General features: G+C 38.3%; 1 protein-coding gene across 1 annotated transcript; it reads left to right on the forward strand.

The window, feature by feature from the left end:
* The first annotated feature begins 233 nt into the window (after positions 1–233).
* Positions 234–1780, forward strand: LOC114822446 (protein STRUBBELIG-RECEPTOR FAMILY 5-like). The gene is made up of 5 exons (XM_070817577.1): positions 234–410; positions 511–631; positions 757–893; positions 985–1110; positions 1495–1780. The coding sequence occupies exons 3-5, from the start codon at positions 778–780 to the stop codon at positions 1550–1552; spliced, it is 300 nt and encodes a 99-aa protein (XP_070673678.1). The 5' UTR covers positions 234–410; positions 511–631; positions 757–777; the 3' UTR covers positions 1553–1780.
* The last annotated feature ends 653 nt before the right edge of the window (positions 1781–2433 follow it).

Below are 2433 nucleotides of genomic sequence, written 5' to 3' on the forward strand. Positions count from 1 at the left end.
AAACAAAAGCTCTCTCTCTCTCTCTCTCTCTCTCTCTCTCTCTCTCTGTAACAAACAGATTTTCATTACTTGAATAATTACAACACTACAAGAGGAGATATATAGCCAGAGACTTGCTGCACTAATGCCCTTAGCTCCTACAACTAATTACACAATTACCACAACTAATTGTATACAGTTACAACTAACTAGTGACTTGTTTGGCTAGCTTAGCATCTGCGTTAATAAAGATTCGTCATGCCAACATCGCTGAGCTTGTTGGCTATTGTTCAGAACATGGGCACAACATGTTGATTTATGAGTACTTCAGCAATGGCTCGCTTCACGAATTCTTACACATGTCGGATGACTACAGTAATCCTCTAACTTGGAACACAAGAGTCAGAATCGCCTTAGGCACTGGCTGTTGAGTAAGTGAATATATATACTTATATATCTAGTAATTAATTATTTTGGTTTACTAGGATTTCTTGTAATAATTGTAATAAACTCTTTGCAAATTGTTTCCAGGTACCTGCATGATGGTTGCTTTCCATCCACCGTTCACAAGAACATCAAATCATCCAATATTTTTCTTGACATCGAACTCAATCCCCGTCTTTGCAATTATGGCTTGGCAACATTTCACCAGGTTAATTCCCGTCACTCTTAAAACTAAATGCAACCTTTCATATATAAAGAGATCCGGGCTTTGCTGTCTATAGAGAATACGATTATTTTCATGTATTGATGGTGAATTTTCCTTCTTTTTTTCAGCGTACTAGCCAAAACCTCGGGATGGGATACAACGCTCCAGAATGCACAAAGTCAACAGCGTTTACAGGAAAGACTGATGTTTACAGGTTTGGAGTAGTCATGTTGGAACTATTGACAGGTAGATTGCCTGTTGACAGGTATGTTAGATTTGCGTCTTACTCTCCTTTCCATTCATGCTATTATTGTCGATGTCATGCAATTCTAAACCGGTTTGGTTCCTCTCTTTAGTTCAAAACCACCGACGGAGCAGTGCCTTGTACGATGGGCAACTCCCCAGCTTCATGATCTCGATGCATTGTCACAAATGGTGGACCCTGCACTGCGTGGACTCAACCCTCCCAAGTCAATCTCACGGTGTGCTGATATCGTTTGCCCTCTGTGTTCAATTAATTACTACGTAATAGTTACCACACACCCAGAAACACATTCGCATAGAGAAAGGGATCTATATAGTGACTTAGTTGCCTTAAACCCACTGGTTAGTACTGCAATTTGGATATAGTACTGCAATTTATACCACATTTACGGATAACTACCACCCTAAACATTTCTCTAATAGTGGTGGGTCACATCAAAAAGGTAGGTAGTAAATGTGATACAAATAACATTTTTCGAACTAAATATGAACAATAAGTTCTCTTAAAAAAAAACTGCTTCTGCTTTTACTCTTATTTTTTGAGCATTGGGAAATAACAAAAGATTGTTCTTGACTATTTTTTATTCCTTTACATCCATCAGCGGGAGCCAGAATTTTGGCCACCATTGTCGGAGGAGGTGCTACAGTTGGTGCGGTTAGTGCAGAGCTCTACTGCGAACATGAGTGAAGATTTTGGTCTCGGGGCATCTCGTCACTCCAGTGCCATGAGCAGCAGGAGAGAAGATCTGGCATTGTCTATGTTTTTATTCATCTCTTACTAAGTTGGCTTCATTCCTCCGAATTATAGATGCAAACATGGTGCATCTCTAATCTGTCATTGTATGTTTTTTATTCATCTCTTACTAAGTTGGCTTCATTCATCTCTTACTAAGCGTGCTTATACTTAAAACCATGTCGTTTTGAGCATAAAGGAGGTGTAGAGTGTCACGCCCTGATCCCAAGATACGTCTAGGATCGACACGTGATGATATAAAGTCCTTATGAAGCTACCATCCCTCGCTTCCGAAACATGACAAAAAACAACCCCAATGGTTGAACTGAAGTTGAGGAATAGGCTTATAATAGCCTTGGATATTAACTTGTAAACCTAACTGAACCAACCTTGAATTCCAACTCACATATTCACCCGAGTTTCTCCTTAACTATAAGATGAGAAATAACTAGAACTGACATTCGTCTCGTATTTTGTGTGTTCGTATCGTTTTCATGTCATACTTGATATTTTAATGGATCGTGTCGTGTAAGACCCGTTAAAATAAACGAGTATATGACCTGACTAGAAATTGACTCGTTAATATTAATGCCAAGGAAACCAAAATTTTAAACCAAAATTGCAAACCAAATGATATGGTTGTTGATGTTTGGATCATTACTTTAGCGTTGATTAACGTGTTTATTTCCTATTAGTGACACATCATTTGATTTGCAAATTTGGTTTAAAATTTTTGTTTCCGTAGCATTACCCATATGGATAATGCTAGGGAGACCAAAATTTTTAAACCAAATGATATGGTTGTTGA

This window comes from Malus domestica, chromosome 17, assembly GCF_042453785.1.
Source record: "Malus domestica chromosome 17, GDT2T_hap1".
NCBI classification, from domain to species: Eukaryota; Viridiplantae; Streptophyta; class Magnoliopsida; order Rosales; family Rosaceae; genus Malus; species Malus domestica.

Excerpts from the sequence above, each read along its gene's own strand:
- LOC114822446 (XM_070817577.1), top strand. The coding sequence starts at position 778 with ATGGGATACAACGCTCCAGAATGCACAAAGTCAACAGCGTTTACAGGA. Across the intron at positions 894-984 it reads GGTAGATTGCCTGTTGACAG|TTCAAAACCACCGACGGAGC; the intron begins GTATGTTAGATT and ends TCCTCTCTTTAG. Across the intron at positions 1,111-1,494 it reads CCTCCCAAGTCAATCTCACG|CGGGAGCCAGAATTTTGGCC; the intron begins GTGTGCTGATAT and ends TACATCCATCAG.